Raw genomic sequence first — 23,280 nt, 5'->3', positions numbered from 1 at the left:
AGCCCCCTGGATATCCAAGATGGCTGTAGAATATGAGTCAGAAAGAAATATTTGTTGTATTAAACCATGAGAATTTGGGCCCTTTTGTTAATGTGCCATATCCTAGCCTGTCCTGACTGATAGACAGTCCCAGAGACAAATAGGTATAAAAGGCAGTACTGTGCATGCCCAGGGATGGACTTCTACACCAGGTAGTATCAGAGTTCTTATTATGAGAGCATTTTACTTAGCTGTGGGGGTCAAAGTGGCCTAAAGAATAAACTGGGCCAAGACTAGGGTGAGATGAATGAGGCACTTGCTTTGGGACCAAAATTTAAGTGAATACAAAACAAACAAAAAGCCAGAGTAATACTTTCATGTTTCTGAAAATAAAAATTAATGTAAAAAATGATGGAAAAAAATGGCAAAGTGTTAAGTAAAGACAGAATCTGATGCTACATTTGTGCCATCCTGCCTCACTTGCCAAATCCCAATCCCAGCCCTGCTTCCAGTAAAACTTTATTTTCAAAAATGGGCTGCCAGCCTGCAGGCTATAGCCTGCCAATGTGATTTAAAAAAATATTACATGAAAATATTGTTTATTTGGATTACTTAGCTTTTTGGCACCCACTTAAGTTTTGCTCCCAGGGGAGTGCTTCACTGACCTCACCCAAGTCTTGGCCCCAAGAATTAGACAGCTGAGCTGGGTCTAAAAGTAGGAGTTAACCTGGGGTGGGGCAGGGGGAGAAGGGAAGGGCATTCCAGCAAGAGGAAGCACCATGAGCAGAGGCATGGAGGGAAAGGACAGTCAGGGGCATGCATGGCAAACTGTACTTTATTTGGTGCTTTTGGAAAGAGATCAAGCAAGATAGAGTGGCAAATATTCAGCCATTATTGAGTGTTGTGAGTTTTCCCGTTCTATGACATCAAGAGTGCTGCACAGGGTATATAATCATGGAGCACTCTCCTGGCAAGCCTGAATGAGCCAAAATCAACCTGTAAGTTGTAAAATAGTGGCACCATGGACTTGCTGTGAAGGGTAACAAGCATTTGGGGGACAAATCCTTGTAGGGTGTCTCTCTCTTCTCCAAAGGCAAGTTCCAAGCCATACCAATAAATACATAACACCACATGTCACAGGAGCTATGATAGACAGGAACCAGAAGTGATTACTGGGGTAATCAAGTTACCTCATGGTTCAGATGGCTTCTGGAACACCAGCTATTGCAGCCACATTCCAGCCATCAGAAAGATGGGAGGAATGAACTCATTTCTTCTCTTTCAGGACAATTCTTAGAATTTGCACATAGTGCCGTTATTTATACCCTATTGATAGAACCTATGGCTACCAATAGTAATAGGACCACACTTAACTTCTGGGAAGGATAGGATATATAATCTGCCCCTTCCCTTCTCCAAGGTAACCTCTGCTCAGCTATAAATTGGGTACTTCATTAATGAAAAGAAAGAGAACCAGCAGTCTTTCCTGTACAGTACAATACCATTGTATTCATTGTCATCATCATGATTGTTATAATAAAATTAATAATGGAATCAGACACCCCAGTCCAGAAGATGAGGCACCCAAGTTATAGTCGCAAGTCTATCCTGAATGGTATGATCTTGGACAAGATTCTGAACTTCTCTGGGATTGTTTTAAGCCACCTAGAATTGAAACTCCATAGGAATACAGCTGTCTAAGGGTACTTCTGGCTCGTTTCCAGCTCATGGCTTCTGCATTTGCGGTGCTCTCTTCCCACTGCTCTTGGACTGCCCACCTCCCTTATTTCTTCAGGTCTCAAGCCCCTGCCTCAGCGTGGCCTTCCTTAATGCACCCCTGTGTCTCATACACAGGTCCCTCCATTAATCCCTGGCAGCTTCTGGCTTTGCCATCACAGCACTCATGACCAGGTGTGGCTGTGAATTTACTGGCATGCTTGCCTGTGCCACTGTGGCCTCCACAAGACCAGGGGCCACATCTGCTGGTCATCTCCTTATCCCCAGTGCCCTGTGCAGTGCCTGGCACATGGAGGCAGCTCAGTAAATACTTGTTGAATGAATGAGTGGAGGAAGGCATGGATTTGAGTTTTGGTCCTATTTACTGAATATTTATAGGTACAGGTTCCATCCCTAGGAACACACACCTTAGGAGGGAAGAAAAACAGGTGAAAAGTTCAATATTAAGCAACTGTGAATTTAAAAGGAGCATTCTTTAAGGCTGGGGAACTCGAGAAGATTTCTCCCATGACAGTTTCTCCACTGAGACTGAAACCCTTACTTGCCTGCTTCTGGGCACTCTGGGCAGGTGCTCCATGACAGGGGCCTGTGGCCCAGGGGTCTTGGTCCATTTCCCAGCCTGGGCAAAATTCCTCAGCCCAGAGAGCCACTAGAAGCTGACAATTTGTATATCTAAATATAGCAGCAATGAACCTTAGGTTTTCATTCACCTCGCCCACTCCCCAAAGCCAAATGCAAATGAGAGGCTGATTCCATCGCGCCCTCCTGGCTGAAAAGGTGCCCTCCTGCAGGATGCCTGGCGCCATCATTGACGACCGTACTGCTTACAGGTCTCTGTGTGCAGCCCTTTGTCAGGCATCACTTCATACAAGCCTCCCAGAGACCCTCTAAGGCCCCTCACAGTTGAAACGCAAATGTCTCATCCCAGCTCCAGACCATTCCTCTGGAAGGGGTTAGTAGGTTCTACGAGGCACAGGTTTATGACCCTATACTGCTCCCCACCCTAATACCACCTGATGGTAAAGAATGCCAGTCCCAGGAAGGGCCTCAGTGTCCCCACTGCCAGCCCCCTCCCCACACAAAGTCACGAGGGGCTCTCAGCCATAACGGCAGGGACAGAGCCAGCCGGAGAACAATGGGGCCGGGGTGAGGGGGGAGTCGGTGGGGTTCCCTGGCTGCCTTGTCACCGCCATAAACCTCATTACCTCGCGGTCCCCTAGGCTGCCTCTCTCCTTACCCAAGGCATCAGCCAGCTTCGCTGCTGATTCCCACATGGCGTGAAAAGCTCTTAAACCCCCCGCTGTATTTTTAATGGGGGCAGTGACTAATTTAGCCCTACGCCACCAACCGTCAAATCAAATCTTCAATTGGTACTTACTTAGGGCTCACCTGGGCTCCATGGGGTTTGGGATAAATCCAGAGCTGGAGAAGGCCCTGAGACAGAGATGTGGCAGGCCCCAGGACACATTGGTCCCATCGACAGTCCCAGCACTGCCCAAAAGGTAGGCCTGGCTGTGGACGTGTGGCAGCCTCACTCAGACATAGCCCCAGCCCCAGGCCCCGAGCCCCAGTCCACGGGTGGGCACACTTAGAGGAACACTGGTGTCTACCCTGGGGTCTTCCCCCAAAACTGCCAAGTCTCCAGGAGGCTGAAAATTGGCATTCACAGCCTTCAGTTTCCAGGAGGCAATGGCCCACTAATGGCAGGGTCTGCTCTATGATTCACATATGTAAGATACCTTTTGAAAAACCGAAAGCCCCGCCCACGTGAGAACATTACATGAGGTGACAGAAAGAAAGGGGAACTCTTATAGGTCACCAGAAGCCCCTTGATATGGGAGCCTTCTAGAAGATGATGGGTATAATTGCTCCAAATTCCACGCCCGTGACTTAGTATTACATTATAATTAGGTGCAATCTGTCTGCCTGTTTCATTTCTGCTCTGCAGAGGGTAATAACCAATTTCCTTGCCCCTTGTGAAAAGTTAGCAAGGAAGGGTTTCCCCGTGCAAGTTCCGGCCTCTGATTGGCAAGTCAGCTGAGCACCAGCATGATGGAGGTGTGGGAGGTAACATGGAGGAGGCCTGGAGACCAAGGCTGCTGGGTGGGCCCTGGGATGCCAGCACGGCCAGGAGTAGGTGAAATATGCAAGGTGCCTAGAGTGTAAAATGAAAGAGGACACCCATTCCCAGCACTTGCAGGTGTAGGGGGGCCCTGAGAGCGAGTGCCCCCTGAAATAATGTACCCCATGCCCCTGCCTGCCTCACTGCAGACCTGGCCCCGGCCACCAGTCTCAATGCTCTCACATCCTACTGATCTCTATGACTGGGAACCTGCGGCTCCTACCTGGCTCTGCTCTGCAGTCCCCAGTCACACATCTCCGTGCCTCAGAACCCAAGTGCCACCTGGAGTCCTGGCAAGGGAAGGGCTACCCACTCGCCTGCCTGTATCCAACACAGGGGAAGCCAACCCTGAAGGGAAAGCCAAGAAGACTTCACGATCAGCATGGTGACCAACCTGCTGCGTGGCCTTGGGAAAGCTGCACGTTACCCTTGGGCCTCTGTTTCCCCATCCAAGAGGGGGAAGATCAGGGTATTCCATCATTAAGGGGTCTTCTGCTTTGACTTCTGTGGCCACTGCCAGCCTGTCCAGTCTGCATGCATTAGGTTAGTACGATTCTTTCCCAAGGGGAGCAGGGTCTATTGTGTGCAGGTCCCCAAGGGTGTGTGCAAGCCCACAGGAACTTGTAGGGGAACACACCTTACAGGAGCTGACAGCCCCCCACGAGGCCCTAGGCTGGGGAGGAGAGAACCAGGCAGCCGGATGCTAATCGCATGGATTCCCTTTATTGAACTGTACTAGTCACTGCAGTCAGATTAAGTCACATTTAAAAGCAGACCATCCAGTTGCACTGAAACCGATTATATTCATTACATAGTTTTAATCACTGTCCGGTGAACTGGCAAATCCAATCAAAGCATTAGTCTTTAATTAAAAAATTAAAAGGAAATATTCAGACAATAGCCAAGCAATCACATCACGATGCACAATTACCTAGAATTGCAATTAAAAAGTAGTTAACCGAAGGTGGGGGGGAGGAAAGAAAAACAAGAAAGAAAAAAAAGAAGCAAAGAAAAAAAAATCACACTAATTCTTTTTTAAAAACTATCAATATAATACATGAAGGAACAAAGGACAATAGCCTTAAAAAGCAGGTTTCTCTAACTCTAGAAATGTAGTCTGTGGCGGAAACTCTAAAAGCACACTAGCTGTAGCAGGACAATAAAAAATACTGAGCATGGAATACTTTTAATCTCTGCCATTAATATTCATTTCCAGCTGCTTATAATAGCAGCGCCTCATGGCCAAATCATTAGAGTTTTACATCTGGGTTGCAAATGACACTTTGATTGGATGTAATGTTCAAATGGCCCTCCCCACGGCGTCTCCGGCAAGCCTTCTGCGGAGAGGTGTCCTGTTGAGCGATCCCTCACTGTGCGTGCTGGCTCATCGTGTGGTTCTGCAAAGGCGAAGAAAGGAGACACACATGAAGGAGAAGAATGGAGAGCATGCTCGTCCCTCCCACTCAGTGCATTTACGCCGGGAGCCGCAGAAAAGCGTCTCGATTATAACAAAACAAAATGCAACAAGGAAAAAGTGCTCCAGGGACGCAGCTGCCAAGACGCCACGTTGATTTGGGGCTTGGGGATAGGTTCCTGTTACTGCCAACTTGGACTCCCTATATGTTGTTTTTTGGCTTTTTTTTTTTTAAAGACCATTCAGGTCTTACCAGGGGGACTGGCTAGGTGGAGGGAAAGGGGAAATGCCGGGGAGGAGGCAGGAATTAAAAACATCCCTGTTCACCTCTCCATCTCCCTTTTCCTCTAATGAAGAGGAGGAAACTCTGATCGCCTGCAGGCTGCCCTAGCATCCCCCTCTCAGTCCTCCCCGTGGCTGCTCCGAGCCTAGCAGAGGGAGACAGCAGATGTGCTGTGCAGCTCTCCCGCCAAGAAACACCCGAGCGGGCACAGGCCTGCTGAGGCAGTGGGCGGCCGTGGTGCCTGCGGCCCAGGCAGGGGACAGGTCACCCGGCAGGAGGACGCGGGAGGAGCCTCTGCTGCTGGGCTCCGGGAGCCTGCCTGCTTGGTCACATGGCAATGGCCCAACCAGAGACAGGGACTCAGTGCAGTTTGGCCGAATGCACCTAGGAATCCAGGGCCCAGGTGGGACCCTGTGGCCAAATGTTTCCCTCTCATTACAGCCAATGGCATTTCCTCCCCCTGCCAGCCAGAGGGGGCCAGCAGGGTTGATCTGTTTCACAGGAGCCAGCGGCCTGGGACTGGGGGTGGGATTTGGCATCTGAAAGCCGTCTTTTTGTTTCTTTTCAGTGGTTCGTGTTCCAAATTCAGACCCATTTCATCAAAGCCTCAGGTGGTGCTCCACCTCATGACACCTGGAGAAAGGAGGCAACATCCACCAAGGGCAGGGTGGCCCTGTTTGGAGCCGCACAGGACCCTAGATCCCCGGGAGAGGCTCCTTCTGGGCGCCCTCCAAGGCCCGGCGACTCCTGCAGCTGTGCCGCTGACCGCCAGGGGTCAGCAGAGGCACCGCGTCTCTCCTGGGCTCGGGTCCTCGGCGAGGGCGACCAGGTGATGCCAGTAGCCTTGCCCAGAGGCCGGGGCCGAGGCCGAGACGGGCCACTCCTGTTCCCCGGAGCAGGGCCCCGCGCAGCGCCTTCCCGTGACGGGCACTGTGAAGGCTGCGGCCCCCGTGGTGATGTCACCGACCCTTCCTGCGAGCTCCCGGCCGGGAAGAGGCAGCCCGCGCCTGCCTCCCAGCAGATGCCCACAGCGCCGAGCGTCAGCGACAGCCTCGTGCTCATGCGGGCCGGGCAGGCGCACGGCCAGGGCTTGGTGGGCATGCGTGCTCTGTGCCGTGGCAGGCACCGCTGCTTCAATCCTCACAACAGCCTTGCGAGGTGGGACTTCTTAAGATGAAGACATTAAGGCCTAGGAAGGCAAAAATTACAGGCCCAAGGTCACCCAGGTTGGAAGCACCGGGCACTGAACTAGACGGCTGGAATCCACTAGAGCAAGGGGATTTTCAGGGGAGCCAGGCTTCCCAGGGCCTGCACCCCATGGGCACCACAGTCTGCAAATCACCCGCATTCTGCACCAGACACAGCGCCACCTCTGCTGGCCGGGCCTGACACCTCGGTTGGGGGTGTCAGGGACCCGGAGGCACCAGGCAGGTTGTCTGAGGCCACAGATGGGATGCAGGCGGTTTCCATGGGAACCCGCACCCTCCAGCCGTGGCACCTCTCCCTGTACTTGTGCAGGGACAGCCAGCTAGTCCTGTGGGGAGCCGAATCCACACTCTACACAGCCATCCTCCTGCTAGCTTCAAGCCTCTGCTGACTCAGTTTCTGCCTCCCTTTTCCTCCCTCCCAACCAAGCCGCCCTTAGAATCCTCTAGGCACATGGATCACTTCCCATCCCTGCAGACCTTTCCAGGCACCTGCAGCCCACCTCCCACACAGCCACACACCTCTCATGAGCTAGACTGACCTCCTTTGCTGAGCTGCACACAGGGTGGTGCCACTTCCTTTCTCAGGACCCAGGGCTGAGCACGCACTGTCCTGACCATACCCCTGGGCCTCCAATCCCCAGCAGGCACAGCTGCCCAGGAGCAACTTGGAGGTCTGCACTTTCACACCCTGCCAACCGCCAGTCAAAAACCCCTGCTATCTTGGTGTGGCTGGGTCACTCTTTATTAGGGGGAGGACAGGGAGGAGGAAGAGAGGGGACATGAGGAAGGGAGATATGGACAGCTCTTTCTTGTCCTCAAATTATGGTTCCTAGGGCCTGGCACAAAGTAGACTCAGGCAGTATTTGTGAATGAATCAATGGAAAGAAAACGAATGAATGTATGGGTAGGATGTGGATATGTGGAAAGGGGAGAGGGCATTCCAAGAGGAAAGAACAGCAGAGACGGAGGTGTGGAGCCTGGAATCCAAGTGGCGATGCAGGCACAGGTCCCAGCACAGAAGTCACAGGAAGGCTGGTGGGCACATGGCCTACGGACAGTGGAGGCCTTGAGTACCAACAAACATGGACTTTGTTCCACAGGCCACAGAAAACCAGACATGATATTCAATCTCCACAAAACCCCCAAGGACCACCCACTACCAACATGGGCACAGGGGGTGTCTGGGATCTCTGGAGAATGAAGCAGCCTCTTGCCAGGACGCCAAGAACAGGGTCAGTGTGACACACATGGCCCACACTGGCTCACCGGGGCACTGCTGGTGCAGACATGATGAAGGCTGGAACCCATGCCTGGGACCACTGGTGAGGAAAACTCCAGAATGCCTACGCCATTCCCCAGGAAAAGCCACAGTGTGCCTGCCCACTTAAATAGCAGTAGCAGGGGGCTCTGAGGTTAGACTCAAGAAAGAACTTCCTCCTAGAGGGTTATGAGACAGAAGGATAAAACTTCCTTCCCTGAAGTTTTGTGACAGGAACAAAAGCCCAGGATGTCACAGCAGATGGAAATGTCAAAACTTGATGCCCCAAGGGGACCAGGCACCAGAATTCACTCAGCACTACGTTATTAAGCACCTGCTGGATGCTCTGCTCTGCGCTGGCACCGTGAGGGGGAGGGGAAGACACCAGCTGGGCCTACCCCTCGAGGGGCCTGATTTAGAGGGGCTAGACACAGACACCCAAACATTTGTGGGATTAATGGTGCAGCTGGCAGCTCAGCTAGGGAAACTGGTCAAGGCCACCCGATCAGTTTGTGTGATGGTGGTGGGGAGCACAGAGGTGCCCAGGTGCTTGGCCAAGGAGGGCACCGGCTCCTTCATAGGCCAAGGGCAGTTATCTCAACAGGCGGAAGGGGTGGTGGGACCCCTGTCCCCAAGACTCACCCGTCGCCCGACACCAGGACACAGAGCAGCTCTGGATAGCCACTGCAATCAGCACAGTTCAATAACCCTGAAAGGACCCGCGGTCTGTCCTCCACAGCTAGAAGCTGTGGTTTGAGGGACATGGGGAGGTTCAGCAAAACTTCTTAAAGAGTTCTTCCCATCCAGCATAGTTCTCACAAGGGCATTCTGCCTTAATGTCTCTTTCTCTGTTTATGCCTGTGCTATATTTAGCCCCTTTAGAGAAGGAAGAAAATCGTTTTTTAAAGATGCTACTCACCCCACAGATGAACACTTCCCACCCCCATAAAGGCTGGGGGTGGAGACAGGGGCCCAGGGAAGGATTGGAAAATGCCTAGAGGGAGGCCTGGCATCCACTTGGCCTCACTGCCTGCCAGGGAGACACAGATGTGGGCCAGAGAAGCAGGTGAGGAAAATAAAACGGGAGAGCAGGAGGGGGTGGGTAGCAATGGTTTGCAGCCTCGATCCATCCACTCGGCAGAGCTTGTGTGCTCTCCTGGATGGAGGTTTCTGGTACAGCCTGTTTTGGGAGCCTCTGCCTGGCACATGGGGCCGGGGACACAAGACAGTGATGGCCAAGGGGATGGCATGGGCCCGGGCACAGAAACCTGTGTGCTGCCTATCCTGGGGGCAGGCCTACCCTGGGTCCTGGTGAGACCTAGAAAAGGAGCCCTCTCTGTGCAAATTGTCAGCAAAGCACTCAGGAACGGGTTCCCTGACACACCCTCAGCCTCTGGAGCGAAAGAAGCCCAGCATTCATTTCATCATTCATTCATCTTTGAGCCAATGAGCCACTATGCTTGTTGCTGGGAATTCAGCAGCAAAATGATCCTGATCCTGAACCCAATCCAGGGTCATGTTTTGTGCGTGGAAGGAGCGGGCTGGAGTACAGAGCCTGGTGGCTACACTGTCCTTCCCAAAGCATCGCCACACACTAGAGTGAATGGGCTCCTTGGAGGTTCAGCTGGGGTCCAATGCTGGTTTTGCCCGCCCCAGAAGGGGGCCCTGGCTCAGCCCACCCCCATGCCCAACACAGTCACAAACAGGAACACTGTGTGCCTCTCCCTAGTCTGAAGCCCAGGATTGCTTCTCAAGATCTTGGCTCCATTCTCTGTTGCTTAGGCATGGGACCCTGCCTGGTCTCCCTTTGATACCTATCCATTGCCATATCAAGTGGGAGAGACGCGAGGGGCTTAAGCATGCCAGCTGTATAAAGCAAAAAAAGCTTCTTCACACACCCTGTTAGCTGCCTCTCCTGGCTCTCAGCTACTCTGATGACAGTGTCTGTAAAGTCCTAGCACCTTGCCTTGTCCTTAGCAAGTGCCCCATTGGTACTAGCCACTGCCCTAGTGACCCCAAGGTGGGCAGGAAGCTTTAGTGGGCCGAGATGGGCTACGCCTTGGGTTTGAATCTTGGCTCTGCCACTTACTGGCCATGTGGCCTCGGGCAAGTTCTGTGACCTCCAGGTTTTGGGGGTGGTTAATAACACAGCCCTCTTCCTAAGATGCTGATAGGGTTTGGATGTTTGTCCCCTCCAAATCTCATGTTGAAATGGGATCCCCAGTGTTGGAGGTGGAGCCTAGTGTGAGGTGTTTAGGTCATGGGAGAGGATCCCTTACGGACAGCTTGGTGTCCTCTGGGCAGTAATGAGTTACCATGAGATCTGTCTGTTAAAAAATGTCTGGTGCCTCCTTGCAATCTCTTTCTCTCCCCATGTGACGCACTAGCTCCCCTTGCCTTCCATCATCATTGGAAGCTTCCTGAGGCCTCACCAGAAACAGATGGCGGCACCTTGCTTCCTGTACAGCCTATATAACTGTGAGCCAAATAAAACTGTTTTCTTCATAAATTACCCAGCCTCAAGTATTTCTTTATAGCAACACAAAACAGACTAGTACAGATGCCCTGAGGACTCAGGAGCTAATGCCTGCATGCGTCCCAGTCTGGCTACAGTAAATGCTCCACAGATCTCCACAGTGGTGTCTGCGCTGGTCTTCCTGACCCGGCAGGGTGCTCTGTGGCATGAGGACTGTCTTCTGGTCTTCCTGACCTGGCAGCATGCTCCATGGCAGAGGGACTGTTTGCTCCCTGCCACTTCTGTGGGACCAGGTACGATTGGGGCTTATAGTGAGGGCCTCATAGAGGTTTAATGGACTGACCAGCTGTACCCCTCCCCCTTCCCCTCTGGGTGTCCAAAGGGCTGGCAAGGTCTTAAGAATGCTCCCAAGACGGCTGAACTTTGGATGGTCCTGCCCTTGGAACAACAGGTGTCATTATCCCCTCCCCACAATCCCCCCGGCTAGAACCCCTGTAGCCACAAATCACTGCTTTCTCCTCCCCACCCTCAGGAACAGAATGCCATGTCTGCAGGGGAGGACAGCCTCAGGGAGACTCCACGGGGGATGGAATAGGTGTGCACTCATCCATCCATCCACTCACCCATCCATCCATCCACCCATCTATTCGTCTATCCACCTACCCACCCATCCATCCATCCATCCACCCATCTATTCATCTAATCATCCATCCATCCATTCATCCAACCATCCATCCATCCATCCATCCATCCATCCATCCATCCATCCATGCATCCATTTCTTCCACAGATGTTCACTGAGTTTCTGTCTGTCAGGCCCTGGGCTGGCCACTGGGCACAGACAGGTTGAGAAGCTCCAGTGCCCTCCCGTAAGAGGCTCACAGTTTCATGGTGAGGGTGACAATGGCCAAACTCATAGACCCTGAAGAGGCAAAAAAGAAGGCTTGGCTCTTCTCTGGAGACTAGGCCGTGGCTCTGGCCCTTGAGTCTTTGAGTCCCTACAGCATACGAAGGCACAGGAACACTCAGCCCCCACGCCCAGAGCATCCCACCCTGCTCTCCCAGCCCCATCTGCAGAGCCACCCGGCCTGCACATCACCTCACTATGATTTCCGGTTGGGAAAGAGGTTGTGGCCAATCCCCCTTCTCCCCACTGCCCACCACTGGCCACTCCCTGGCAGGTTCCAGCCACAGTGGCTCTCACAAGGCTGGCTTTACAACTCACTTTCTCCAGGAGCTGGGGCCAAGCCCGAGAATGCACCTTAACCCCTGAGAGATTCCCTTTCCAGGGGAAGAAGTAGCCCTTGAGGCTGAGGTGGCAGCCATGTTCGTGCTTGGCAGGGGTGAAGTTGGGTCCCATTATTTGTTCACTTAGCAAACAAGGCTCCTGGCCCTGTGCAATTGGCGGAAGAGAGCAAGTGAGGCACAATCCTGGCCTTTTAAGGACTATAGAGAGAGGACTTCCGATAGGAGACGCTTAAGGAAGAAGCTGGCCTTTTAGCTGCCCTTTAAGGACAGCCCAGGTGAGGATTTGCACTAGGTATGTGTGTGTGAGCTTGAGAGATGGCTTTTCAGGCAGAGTGAACCCCCGGACAACAGCAAAAAGGTGGGAATGGCACCGATCATGATCACTGCTAACACTGATGGTAGGCTCACTGTGTGCCAGACACCATTCTTAACCTCCACCCATATTAACTCATTTAAGCCTCATGACTGCCCTGTGCATTAAATACTCTCATCATCCCTATTTTACAGATGAGAAAACTGAGGCGCAGAGAGGCCCAGGTCCTGCCACTGGTGATGGCAGTGCTGGGTCTGCACCCATGCAGTCTGTCTGCAGAGCCCACTCTTCACCACCGCACTGTTCTGCCTGTGAGATGTGAAAAGTGCAGCATATGTTGGGGGAACAATGAATAATTCAGCTTGGCAGAAGCACAGGGTATGTGCCATGAAGACCAGCCTGGAGAGGAAGACAGGAGCCTTATTGATGAGGATCCTTGATGCCAGATGAGGCAACTTGCCCTTAAATCTGGGCCATGGGGAGCCATTGAAGGTATTTGAGCTGTGGAGTTACAGGAGAGGCAAGACACAGGGAGAAGCTCATGCCTCCAGCCTAAAAGGTGTGTCAGCAGGGCCTTCTCGCCCATCATTTCCCTCTGCTCCCATCCCCTGTTCCCTGGAAAATCTTCCCCTTTCCCCCCACACTTTATTTCTTTCCCTTTGGGAAGGGTATAGATACAGGCAGCCCTGCCTCCCCTATCTGCTGTGTATCACCTGGGCAGCCCCTCTCTGCTTGTGAGCACTTATTTTTAGAAGCATTTGACAATCGTCCAAGGGTCTAAGATGAACAGATGGCCTGTCTTAAAGGCTCATATGTTCGCTAGTTTGCACTTCTGACAAACGGTAAGCGTACTCGAGAGCACACCATAAACAGCGCCGAATGAATACTCAGAACACAATTTAGCTAATGCATGTCATTAAAATTAGGAGTGAGTGATGGCCTAGGTTCCCTCTAAATGCCTGCCCTGTGACGCAGCCACTCCCCCGGGGCCCAGGCTATGACGTGGACACACCTCACTTCTCCCATGACCCCCACCCAGCAAGCCGAGGTTTGCCTTGTTTACGCAGAGAGCAGGGCAAGGTTTGCCCGAGTGGGTGTGACACCCATCCCTGGCCTCAGAGTGAAGTTGGTGGCCCACTGGCCTTGGACAAAGCCCTGAGATGTCCTATGGCAAAGGGAGCAGCAGCTCTTCCATGCACGGGATGTGCGTGAGGTTTTCCCGTCCCTGCCTCCCAGACAGTGAGACAGCCTGTCGTCTGCCACCCCGGAGCAGCAGGAGATGAGTGTTGCAACGCTCAGCCAGAGAAGCTGTCTCTCATGTGAGAGCCTCAATTCATCCGGAACTCCCGGCCCGGAGGGAGATTCCAACTTCCAAGGAGCAAGGGGATTGGCTTTGGGGTGGGGGTTCTGCAGCTTCCTTGCCGAACCAATAGCAGAAGCAGATGCAGCGACCTGAGTCACCTGGGGTAACATTTGAGAAAGAGCCACATCCACACAGCCTCTGACCCAGACTCCTTTTATTGGTGCCAACTGGATCCGGGTTTTCCGTGTTCTCGAGATGCTCTATGGAGCCAAGGCGGGGAGAAGGGTGCCCCCCACTTTCTGTGAATCCCCTCTTGCCAGGACACAAAAGACCAAAGCAGGTGGCTTGGTCAACAATCAGTTCCATGAGCGGGAAACTCTTCCCTCGCATGAAAACGTGGGAGAAAATATTGTGGGGAAGAGAAAAGCCCAATAAACTCCCAAGGGGGCTGGTTCTGTACTGCTGTACTTTGGAAATAAAACCCACCAGGGGATAGATTATTAGGAGGGAACCGAAGCCTTCTATTAGGAACCCAGCCCATAAACAGGCTCCCATTCAGAGTCACCCAACAAAACAAGGGGACTAATAATACCTGCCTGGAGGGACAGGGGACTCAGGGGAACTGCACTTCAGAATGCAAATGGGCCCCGTCAGTCTGTTTGTGAGCAGAGAATCGGGTGAGCGGTGAGACTTTAGATAGCAGCCATGCAAGGGAAAATGAGAGTTTTATGGCTGTTGTCACAAGCAAAGGAAGATGGAATGCTTCCAGGGCTGCTTATAGACTTGCTCCTCCTCAGCAACAGAGTCCACGCCTGACTCTGAGGCCTGAGTTAATGTGACCCCCAACTACTGCCGCTGTTTCTCCAAAGAAGGTGGGAGTACCCAGTGGCTAAGCCCCTTGGGGACACGGTACCTAGCAGCAGATTCAGGACTGAAAATCAGGGGTCCTAGCAAGAGTGTGCCAGGTGACCACAAGTTCACTTCTGTGGTCTTTGGCCCCCTCCTGCGTAGAAATGCTGCACTGATCTTGTCAACCTGTGGCCACTGCAAACGCTATTCTAACCACAGCAGCCCGTTTGAAACCAGGCCCCCATGGGACAGCTCATCTCAAATATGAATTAGTGCACAGTCTCCTGCCCTAAAAGAGCCTGAATCAGACCCCTAAAAGATGGGGCCCCAATCTGATGCTGCTGGGCCAGGAATCCAATCAAGTGCACCTCTTGCAAAGCCTTGAGAAGAGCCCGGGGTGGAAGTGACGAAACTCCATAAAAAATGGCACTGGAGCTGGGTGAGTGGCTCATGCCTGGAATCCCAGCACTTTGGAGGCTGAGGTGGGAGGATCACTTGAAGCCAGGAGTTTGAGATCAGCCTCGGTGAAACCCCATCTCTACGAAAAAAAAAAAAAAAAATAGGTGGGTGTGGTGGCATGTGCCCGTAGTCCCAGCTACTCGGATGGCTGAGGCGGGAGGATCACTTGAGCCCAGAAATTCGAGGCTGCAGTGAACTAGGATCATGCCAGTGCACTCCAGCCACAGGGTGAGACCCCATTTCAAAAAAAAAAGGCTATTGGGTGGACGGGTTCTCAAAACCAAAAAAGGGTTCACTTCAAAGTATATCTGTTGCTCTTAGTGTGGGTCAAAGACGATCATGCACGTGAAGCAGTTTGGGAAGATGGAAGCACCTGTCAGCAGGGGTACCAATGCTCAGAAAATGTTTATGTCATGAAAAAGAGCGGGTGAATTCCAGGAGATCTGTCTGCAGTGGGGAGGATTCCTCTGACCACATGGAACTGCATGTCTGGATGGAGGCCTCAAGATTAGAGTGTGGGTGCTGTCAGGTTCACAGCATGGACAAGTGCAGCCCAGGCCAGGTGCAAAGCAGTAAGATCTAGTGGGGTCTGTGTCAGCCCCAAGAACTCAAACTTTGTCAAGAAGAGGCAGCACTTGTCAGCTCTAGGCAATGACTGCCACATGCGAATATAGGCCCAGTGTTGCTTCTGTTTTTGCAAGAAAACTGGAAATTTACATTTGTTTAAAATATAAACTTTCTTAGAGGAATGCTTATACACTGTTGGTGGGAATGCAGTTTAGTTCAGACACTGTGGAAAGCAGTTTGGAGATTTTTCAAAGAACTAAGAATTGAACTACCATTCAACCCAGCAATCCCATTACTGCAGATGCATCCAAAGGAAAATAAGCATTCCACCAAAAAGAAGCATGAACTCATATGTCCACTGCAGCACTATTCACAATAGCAAAGACATGAAACCAACACAGGTGCCCATCAAGAGTGGGTTAGATAATGAAAATGTGGTACATATATATCATGGAATATTATGCATCCATAAAAAAGAAAAAAATCATGTCCTTTGCAGCAACATGGATGCAGCTAGCAGCCATTATCCTAAGTGAACTAACACAGACACAGAAAACCAAATACCACATGTTCTCACTCACAAGTGGGAGTTAAACACTGTGGTGCACACAGACATAAAGTTGGGAGCAATAGAAACTGGGGAATAAAAGAGCTGGGAGGGAGGGAGGGGACAAGGGTTGAAAAACAACCTATGAAGTACTATGCTCACGACCTGGGTGATGCATTCAGTCATACCCCGAACCTCAGCAGCATGCAATATAACCATGTAATTAACCTGCACATGTATTCCTGGAATACATGTTGGGGGAAAAAGGAAGTAAAATAAATCCATAAACTTTCTTGATGTTTAAAGCACTATGCAAGCCCTCGAAAACGTATCTGCAGGTTGAATCTGGCCCTCGGGCCACCAGCTTGAGACCTCTGGGGTTGGTGAGGGCCCCTAGAAGCCCCAGACACCCTGAAGTGAGGTGGGGAGTGGCGTCATTAGGCAGCAGATGGCCCAATATTAGTTGAATCCTCACCCAAGGGGCTGGGATGTGGGACTCAGTGTGGTTAAGTTCTGATGAAGAGGGTAAGGGTAGAAGATGAAGTTCTGTTAAGACAGAACCATCCATATGTCCTGGGTTCTGCCTCATGGGCATTCCCACCCAGCCAGCCCAAGTGTTTCTGGGTGCGCCAGGTGCTGGCAAATCTGGGAGACCAAGGAGCATGTAAGGAGACCAGAAATTCCCACTGTCCTAGAGCCACCCAGGAGGCTCAACACGGCTGTCTCGGGGGTTGTCCGTGGGCCATCTGGAGAGACCAGCGCCAGAGTTTGCCACATGACTGCATTCAAGAATCTGGACCATAAGTAACCCCCACACCTTCCTTGCTTCAAAGGACCTGAGATCCCTCCCTTCCACCCTCCACGGTGTCCCATGGGGAAAAGGAGAGGCCAGGCATGGTAGAGGGGCAGCCCCTTGGGGTGCTTACGAGAGCAGCCTGCCAAGGCAGCGTTCCTATTACTGTGCACACACCACTCTATATGCATGCACACACACAAATACTCTAGTCACACACACACTCACCCCCCTCATGTGCCCACCCTCCCCACACACAGATACCCCACAATCCCATGTGCCCACACACATAGGTCCCCACAATCCCATGTGCACACGTGTGCACACACACACACAGATGCCCCACAATCCCATGCACACTCATACACACACAGATACCCCACAATCCCATGCACACTCATGGACACCCCACAACCCCATGCAGGTACACACTCATGGATACCCTCGAATCCCCCCCACCCCGAAACACACACACACATCCCAGTCCTGACACTAACCGTGTACTGCTAAGTGGTCAGAGGCCGGTTACTGTTACTTTGGCCTTCTGTCTCCCCACCCTGTGCGGCTAACCTGCCCCACGTTCACCCCACTGCTGGGTCCCTCCAGCAGCCCCACCTGCCCAGGACGCAAGCGCCCCTTGAAGGCCCCCTTCCTGGCAAAGGAAAGCTGAGAAAACAACGTGAAGCACAGTCTGGGTTGTCTCCTCGAGGAGGCAGAGCTGTAGAAGGGTTTCTGCTTTTTAAACCCCCTGGCGGGTCCCACCCACACCCAGAACACATCCAGACTCTGACCACAGCCCAGATGGCCCTCCATGGTCTGGTTCTCGCTGGCCCCAGCCTCAGCCACCACCTTCTGCCAGGCCCCCAAACACCGCAGCCCGGAAGCCCCTCCCCCTCCCAGCAGCACTCCCGCTCTCCAGAGTGTCCCCGACACCCCTGTCTTCCTGGGGCTTCTCCACATCGGAGCCATCCTCCTGGAGCAGGCTTCCTGTCCGCTGACCACAGACTCCCATCACAGCATCGCTCTGCACCTTGCAGAGGTTTCAACTCTGCATGTCCTGCAACTTGCAGTGACCTGGTTGTTGACGCACCATGGCCAACTGCCCCTCATGACACCATCAGTGCAACAAGACAGGGACCTTGTCTCAGCTCTCCACTGTACCCCATCAGCTCAGAGCCTGTACTTGGTAAAAACTCAACGAATATTTCTGAAATGACAGCCTGCAAGCTACCGTAGCAAAGCCAAGCCTCCACTGATAGGGTCAAGGGAGAAGAAGAAAAAATACAGTTGCCCCGCTCCACTGTCTTCCCCATAACCCTTGCCCCGGCCATGCCCAGAGCAGGTTATACCTTTTTCTTAAAGCTGGGGTGGATCCTTTGAGGACACTAGGCCTGGTGGAATGAATTATTATAAGATTTCTCTTGTACGAGGTGCCTAGAACAGCCAAATCACAGAGACGGAAAGTGGAACAGTGGCTGCTGGGGGCTGGGAAAAGGGGAAATGGGGAGTTAACGTTTAACAGGAACAGAGTTTCAGATGGGAAAGATGAAAAAGTTCTGGAGGTAGATGGTGGTGATGATTGCACAACAGTGTCAATGTGCTGAATGCCACTGAACCAGCACTTAAAAGTGGTTAAGATGGTAAATTTTATGCTATGTGAATTTTTACAATGAAAAACAGGCCAGGCATGGTGGCTCACACCTGTAATCCCAGCACTTTGGGAGGCCAAGGCGGGCAGATCACTAGAGGCCACGAGTTCGAGACCAGCCTAGCCAACATGGCGAAACCCCATCTCTACCAAAAATACAAAAATTAGCTGGGCATGGCAGCGTGTGTCTGTGATCCCAGCTACTCGGGAGGCTGAGGCAGGAGAATCGCTTGAACCCAGGAAGCGGAGGTTGCAATGAGCTGAGATTGTGCCACTGCACTCCAGCCTGGGTGACAAAGTGAGACTCTGTCACCACCACCAACAGCAAAAAAGTGGGCAGGATCTTAGAAGGTAAGAGAAAGCGTTGCTGCACCAATAGCTAAGACACTCAGCGACATTCCTGGCTGGAAGGTGCACAGATCACAGCAGCCTGAGACATCCTCAGCTGGGTGGGAGGGAGCCACAGCATCCCAGGACAACATGCCACCAGCTGAGCGCAAGCAGAGGGGCTTTCTCTGTGCTGCTGGAGCTGAGACGTCCACTGTTGTCTACAGCGTGGCTCCCAGTGCCAGCTACTGGAAGAACAGAAGACCTCAAGAGACTCGTGGAACTGGGAGCTCTTTCCCCTACAGAAAGGCCTCACCTGCAGTCATAGGCCAGTCCAGCAAAGGGGGCCCTGACGGTTTACAAATGCTGCAGGAAGGAAGTGTTTGTGTTTGCTCTGGCAGGGCAGGTGGGAGTCAGGAAGGTGAGCACAGGGCACACCTACACATGACATGTTTTGCCAGGTTGGAAAAAAATAAGTGGGAAAAAATTTTTTCTGACTCTGCAGGCCTTTACCACTTTAAATATTTATTCATCAAAATATGATGAGAAAACCGAGATCCACATAGAGTCACCATATTCCACAAACCAAAAATCAGGACAAACAGCCAAGAGCTGGGATGGAGTACTTAAAATCAGGACTGTACTGGAAAATCTAGGTCACACGGTCACTAATTATACAGAACACATATGTTCAGGTCCCCAAACTAACCCAGTGCTTTTAGGATTTGCAAATGATATAAGGAAACTTTGATCGTATCCATTTCTACTTTCTTCCAAATTTTGGTTAAAAGGAAAACTTTTGTACATCCTCATAATTTCTAGAAAATTAAGTCCTACAGACTAAGAACTGTTCTGGCGGATATTCTGAGGGGGCTTCCTCAGAAAACATGGCCCATCAACCCCCAAGAATGGCCCCCAGCTCCTCATGGCCCAGCCCCCTTGCTGACAGACCCCCAGGCTGCAGGGCAGAAGCTTGTAAGGATGGACCTCATTTGCTGTGATAAATCGTGTGCACGCACCAGTGAGCAAAACTGCAGCTGAGACCGATTACACTTTATGATTGTGACGGTTCTTGGGAAATACGTAGGTGTACACCCTTGCCAGTCCAGAGAGGGGGTCCAACCTGGCACCCAGCAAAGGGTGATCTCGTCACCCAAAAAGGCAGGGCTCCATGGGCTGCCCACTCTTTGGAAGCTGGTCCCACTGATGAGGCTGAAGAATGCTGTGGCCTCAAATGCCTTGTCTGCCCTCTCATACATACCCAGCCTCCAACCAAACAGTGGGCACATTGTCACTGCCCAGACACCTGCCCCACAATGATCAAGTGGGTCCACCCTGTGCCCCCCCTTCTATCACCAGGCAGAAGTCACTGGTTTTCATGATGCAAACCAAGAATTATCTATATCCCCAGTTTGTCCCATCCCACTCATCTCACCAGAGGGGTGTGTGTGCTTTCGTGTGTGTGTGTATGTGTGTGCGTGTAGGTATATGCACAGTTTTAAAGTAAGGAGAGGGATAGGTAACAGTGAAGTGTGAAATTAAGAGCACATGAAGAAGGCATCGGAAAAGCTGTGTGGTTCTTGACACGTACCTCACACTCAATACTGAAGGGTGATGATGGTGAAAGAATGTGTAGCTGGATGGATAGGGAGATGGATGATAGATGATGGATGGATGGATAAATGATGGATAGGTGGGTAGATGGGTATGGGGGAATGGATGGTAGACGGATGATGGACAGATGGATGGATGGGTAGATGGAGGAATAGGTGGGTGGAAGATGGATAGTGGATGAATTGGTGAGTGGGTGGATGGGTGGATAGATAGGTGGGTAGGTGGAGGAGTGGGTGGATGACAGATTGATGGGTAGATGAATGAATAGATGGATGGATGGATAGATGCTATGGTGGGTAGGTGATGGACAGATGTATGGATGGATGGAAAGGTGGGTAGATAGATAGGTGGAAGGATCGGTGGACAGACTGGTGAGTGGATGCATAGGTGGAGAGATGGGTAGGTGGATGAATGGGTAGGTGATAGATTGATAGACAGATGGATTGATGGATGAGTGGATGGGTGGCTGGAGGATGGATGAGAGGATGGATGCATGGATGGATGGATGGGTGGATGGATTGGTGAGTGGATGGATGAGTAGATGGATTGGTGGGTGGATGGATAAATGTGTAGCTGAATGGATGAATGGTGGGAGGAAGAAGAGTGCATGAATAAATAAGTGGGTAGGACGGTAAACGAGTTGATGAGAAGACAATGGGCTTTGGAGATCAAATCTTGCCTTGGCTAATTACTGTCTTTCTGACTTTAGGCAAGTCACTCGCTTCTCTAAGTACTCCTTCACTCACCTGAAAAGTAAGACTAATAATATCTACCTCATTGCCTTGTTAGAAGCTTCAAGTTAGATAACATATGTAAAAGGTTTTACAAATGTAAAATGCTGTATAGACACTTAATAGGGTCATAACTAATACTAAACACAGGGCTTTGTCATCTCTGTCAACTAAAAAACATGGATGATCCCACATATTTTTTTGGTAGATACGGGGTCTCATTATGTTGTCCAGGCTGGTCTCAAACTCTTGACCTCAAGCAATTCTCCTGTCTCAGCCTCCCAAAGCACTGGGATTACAGGTGTGAGTCACCATGCCTGGCCAATACCACATTTTTGATGCAGCAGCTTCTGAGGCAAAGATGAGGAAACAAAGATGGCGCCACAGGTCAGGGCTGCAGCTGTCTAGACTATACCTCCAGGTGTGGCCTCAGCTGGGAAACTGGTCGCTGCGCAGGAAGCAGAGAGCCTCACCTGCCTCCTCCGCTCAAACACTCAAACCCAAATGAGTAGAACACATTCCACACTCCCACCACAAGCCCCACTTCTCCCTGCCAGTATCCTACTTTAACGCCCAGGTCCCAAGCCTGTATGCAAGTCTACAAAACGGTGAGAGTCAAGAGCATTTCTAGTGGCCCCTAGAAGGTTGCAGAGGCACCAATGAGATAATAATTGCAAACTGTGAAGTGTTTCAACAGGGGTTACAAACTCACAGTGCAAGTTGGTAATAAGCCAGGTAAGGAAGGCCGGGTGTGGGCTGTGTTGAACCAGGAAGCACATCCCAGTATCCAAAGGGGGTCACACAGAAATGTCGGCCAGGGGCTGCCAGGCCTGATTTATAGAAAAATCAATAAATCCAGCCTTTTAGTGTGGTGGTGAAGAGGACAGAATCCGTGGCTGGTGGCCTGGGTCCAGCACTAACCAGCTCTGAGGCCTTCGGGGGTTAGTTGACCTCTCTGTGCCTCATTTTGCTTGTCTTCATATTAGAGGCATTGTGAGGATCAAATGTTTTAATGCCTACAAGTGCTAAGAACAATGCCGGGCACTCAAAAAGCACTAGCCAAATGACGCTTTATGATGATGGAAATTCTCTGTTTTAAAATACAGACAACCAGCTAGGCGCGGTGGCTCACGCCTGTAATCCCAGCACTTTGGAAGGCCAAGGCAGTAAAATTGCTTGAGGCCAGCCTAAGCAGCATAGTAAACCCTATCTTTACAAAAAATGAAAAAGTTAGCTGGGTGTAGTGGTGTGCACCTGTAGTCCCAGCTACTCGGGAGGCTGAGGTGGGAGTACTGCTTGAACCCAGGAGTTCAAGGCTGCAGTGAGCTATGATCACACCATTGCACTGCAGCCTGAGCAAGATTCTCTTTCTTAAAAATAAAAAAAAAAAAAAGAAAATAAAATACAGACAACCCTCTAAAAGTTCCACAATCCCTAGTCCATGGACTGTGAGTTTTCACCCTCTGCTCTATAAAAATGTTCAGTGTTATAAAAACAGTGACTTTTCCTTGTGCGTCCCTTCTCCCGTATGTAAGGAGAGACCGGGTTAGATTGCTCTGGATGCTCCTGAAGGCAGGGAGGGCAGGGGCAGGCATGGTTCCTTATCCTACTGGAAATCCCTTCCCTGCCCTAGACAATTTCAGCACCTTGCTCCTCACCTTCCACCACGCTTCACACCAACACTGTATTTTATTTACCCTAGAACCCCAAAGAGCATAAGATGCTCCAGTATTTTATGTATCACAACAAACAAAAAATATGACCAATTAAACTACAGCACACAAATGAGATATTGCAACTTAACATAAGAGAGGCTCTAAGGAGGAAAGTTGTGTATCTTAAAATACAACCGTGAAATAAGGCAACAGCTCCCATATACTGAGTTCCTACGATGTGTCAGAAACTGGACTCTCTGCTCTTTATATATTATCTTTACTTCTCCCAGTTGTTCCCGTTTGACTGATGAAGAAATTGAGGCTCAGAAAAGCAAAGCGGCTTGCTAAGTTGTCTAGCCGGTAAGAGGTGGTACATAGATTTTAGCCCAAATGGCCCTGTCCTAGGATGACTACCTCCTTCCCTCTCACTGTTCCCTGCCACTCCCATCCCTGCTGTCCCCTGGGATGCCTAAAGGAGACACCAAACTGAAACTGTCACTTTCCCTTGCTCATAATGCAGCCACACAGTGAATCTCAATGCAGCCCCGGACAAGCCCCAGTCCGTCCATGATTGATTCTGTCTAAACTTCAGAAGCAGAATGAGTGGAGCCACGTTCATTATTGACACAGCAAAATTAATTTTCTGCCATCTCCTCTTCCCCATGCCCGGCCCCCAGCACCTCGCCTCTCCTATGAGTATTGGCACACGGCTGCTGACGGATGCTCCTGAAATGCCAACTTGCATTTCT

General features: G+C 51.2%; 1 protein-coding gene across 3 annotated transcripts in view; it reads right to left on the bottom strand.

Moving 5' to 3' along the window:
* Window positions 1-1,468: 1,468 nt before the first annotated feature.
* The window catches only part of ZNF423 (zinc finger protein 423), a 367,833-nt gene continuing 346,021 nt past the window's right edge, over window positions 1,469-23,280 (bottom strand). For 2 of the 3 annotated variants that reach the window (XM_055299154.2, XM_055299155.1), the window contains exon 8: window positions 1,469-5,235. In XM_055299154.2, coding sequence (XP_055155129.1) covers window positions 5,206-5,235 — 30 coding nt within the window. In that variant the 3' untranslated portion in view covers window positions 1,469-5,205. The remainder of the gene's footprint in view (window positions 5,236-23,280) is intronic. The other variant, XM_063612745.1, reaches the window with a different exon arrangement.

Source organism: Symphalangus syndactylus, chromosome 11 (genome assembly GCF_028878055.3).
Source record: "Symphalangus syndactylus isolate Jambi chromosome 11, NHGRI_mSymSyn1-v2.1_pri, whole genome shotgun sequence".
Lineage (NCBI taxonomy): Eukaryota > Metazoa > Chordata > Mammalia > Primates > Hylobatidae > Symphalangus > Symphalangus syndactylus.
The sequence above is the reverse complement of the archived record's forward strand: the minus strand, read 5'-3'. Positions and strand labels throughout refer to the sequence as shown.